This window comes from Pempheris klunzingeri, chromosome 19, assembly GCF_042242105.1.
Source record: "Pempheris klunzingeri isolate RE-2024b chromosome 19, fPemKlu1.hap1, whole genome shotgun sequence".
Classification (NCBI taxonomy): domain Eukaryota; kingdom Metazoa; phylum Chordata; class Actinopteri; order Acropomatiformes; family Pempheridae; genus Pempheris; species Pempheris klunzingeri.
Genome location: NC_092030.1, coordinates 4,321,677 through 4,323,698, shown reverse-complemented (window position 1 = coordinate 4,323,698; position 2,022 = coordinate 4,321,677). Strand labels below are relative to the sequence as shown.

At 45.7% G+C, this 2,022-nt stretch overlaps 1 protein-coding gene across 1 annotated transcript; it reads left to right on the top strand.

The window, feature by feature from the left end:
• The first annotated feature begins 308 nt into the window (after positions 1-308).
• LOC139219019 (heat shock protein 30-like) lies at positions 309-923 on the top strand. Its single transcript, XM_070850792.1, has one exon. It carries the CDS (start codon positions 309-311, stop codon positions 921-923), a length of 615 nt encoding a protein of 204 aa, XP_070706893.1.
• Positions 924-2,022: the final 1,099 nt, after the last annotated feature.

The window sequence follows — 2,022 nt, the reverse complement described above, 5'->3', positions numbered from 1 at the left end:
AACACTGTGAAAACTGATTCTATATTGCAGGTCAATTCTTCATTTGTACTGATGTCTAGAAACTTCCAGCTCAAACAGAGATGATCACTACATGGTGACATCAGCCCTCCTGAGTAACAGCCCCACCCAGTGGAGAGCTGTGGTAACTACAGGAAAGTTCCTGAACACTCTGGAGCTCCTCCAGCCAGAGTAGAAAAGCTGGGACAGTCCCACTGCTGAGACAGAGAGCAGCACAGAAGACAACACACACTACCAGTGTGTCATCTGACGACAAGACGACTCCACACTCAACACACGCTGAAGTGAAGATGCTGTGCTCTCATGGCTTCCAGTCTGCCTTCAGTCCATTCATGGACTTCTACTGTCCTCTACGCAGTCTGTGGCCAGAGGTCAGACCTCCGCTCCACCAGCAGGACCTGCTGCAGACAAACCTACAGGAGCTCTGCAGCAGCCTGGAGCTGATGGACAAACTTCAGCACAACATCCTGGAGGAGACGGAGCCTTTCCAAAGCAGTGTGGCCCCACAGCCAGCCTCCCACCAGCTGGAGAAAGAGGCAGAGCACTTTGGCCTGACCCTGGACACTCAGGGCTTTTCCCCAGAGGAGCTGTGTGTCAGGCAGGTGGGCAGGAAGCTGAGAGTCAGCGGGAAGACGGAGAAGAAGCAGGAGGACGGGAACGGCTCCTACTCTTACAGACGCCACGAGTTCAGACAGGAGTTTGATCTGCCTGAAGGGATGAAGCCTGAAGCCGTCACCTGCTGCCTGGCTCCAGACGGGAAGCTCCACATCCTGGTGGCCAAAGCTCCGTGTGTGGAGGAGGCTGAGAGAGAGCTGACTATCAAGAGGAGCTTGGAGGAGGAAACACAGCAGAGTGTGTGTTCACAGACAGGAGGCTGCAGCACAAAGACAGACAGCAGCACGTAGGACGCACCTGAAGACATGGACTCAGCTACAGGGTGTTAGAACAATGTATAGTTCTAGTTGTTATATAATCAACATGTGTGCTTTCATATGTTAACTTTTGACTATAATCACTAAATGTATGAAAAGTAAGACTGGCTTTTTAAATCTTATTTTGAAAAATGTGTTCAAAAAGTATATTAAAGTATCATAAAGTTAATTAACTGTATTACTGCAGTGCATTGCAGAAGTGTCTTCACACAGTCTGTATGACTGAGAGAGGGCCAGAGGGAAAGATGAAGTAGCCAATTAAATCCACTAGGTGTCACATTTAGACCAGTAAAAGTGTTGATGATCCTCTCTTTTAGCAGGTACTTTATGATTTGGATGATTTTTAACCCTCGGCCTGCTGTCTGGGGAACCCACAGACCCCATAGACGTACTTTCTGTCATATCACACAGGTGCTTTATTCTATCAATCCAGTTTTTCATGACTTTGTCAATCACTTACTTTGTACCATGTAAAATACCCAGGGAAGCAAGCACAACCACGTCCATGCAGTTTTTAATGAATGGAACTATTTATTGAGTTCATGTTTGCCATGGGTCCTGATTTAAAGTTTCACACATTGTCCAGAGGTTTATACTTTACACAATATGCAAATTAACTGCAACTTTCCTAAAATACTACTACTTACTTTTAAGTTAACTTAAGTTTAACTTGAGTTATTTTTCCAAGAAGTTAGTTTTTAAGTTTAAGTCACTCCTTTGAGTTACTTTTCCAAACATCACCGAGGACTCGGCTCTGTAGCAGGTGTCCTACGGTTGTTACACATGTCTGAATTTGACAAACTGTCAAACTTTTGCCTCTTGACTCAACTCAAATAAACTGAAAGGCAACAATGGCTCTTTGACTCAACCCTCCCGGGCCCCCCAATCACTCTTAAAAGAAGACATTAAAAACAATATTAGGCAAAGTGTTGACATTGTGCAATGAGACAGCATTAATGACCTCTCCCACCCAGTTTCTTTTTCATTCCCTGTGTTGTTTACCCCTTAATGTCAGCTATTACCACGGGTGCTTGGACTCTCCCTGGCTCCCGCCTGGCTGTCCCAAGAATAG

What these genes read in the sequence shown, in the direction of transcription:
- LOC139219019 (XM_070850792.1), top strand. Translation starts at nt 309, where the DNA reads ATGCTGTGCTCTCATGGCTTCCAGTCTGCCTTCAGTCCATTCATGGAC.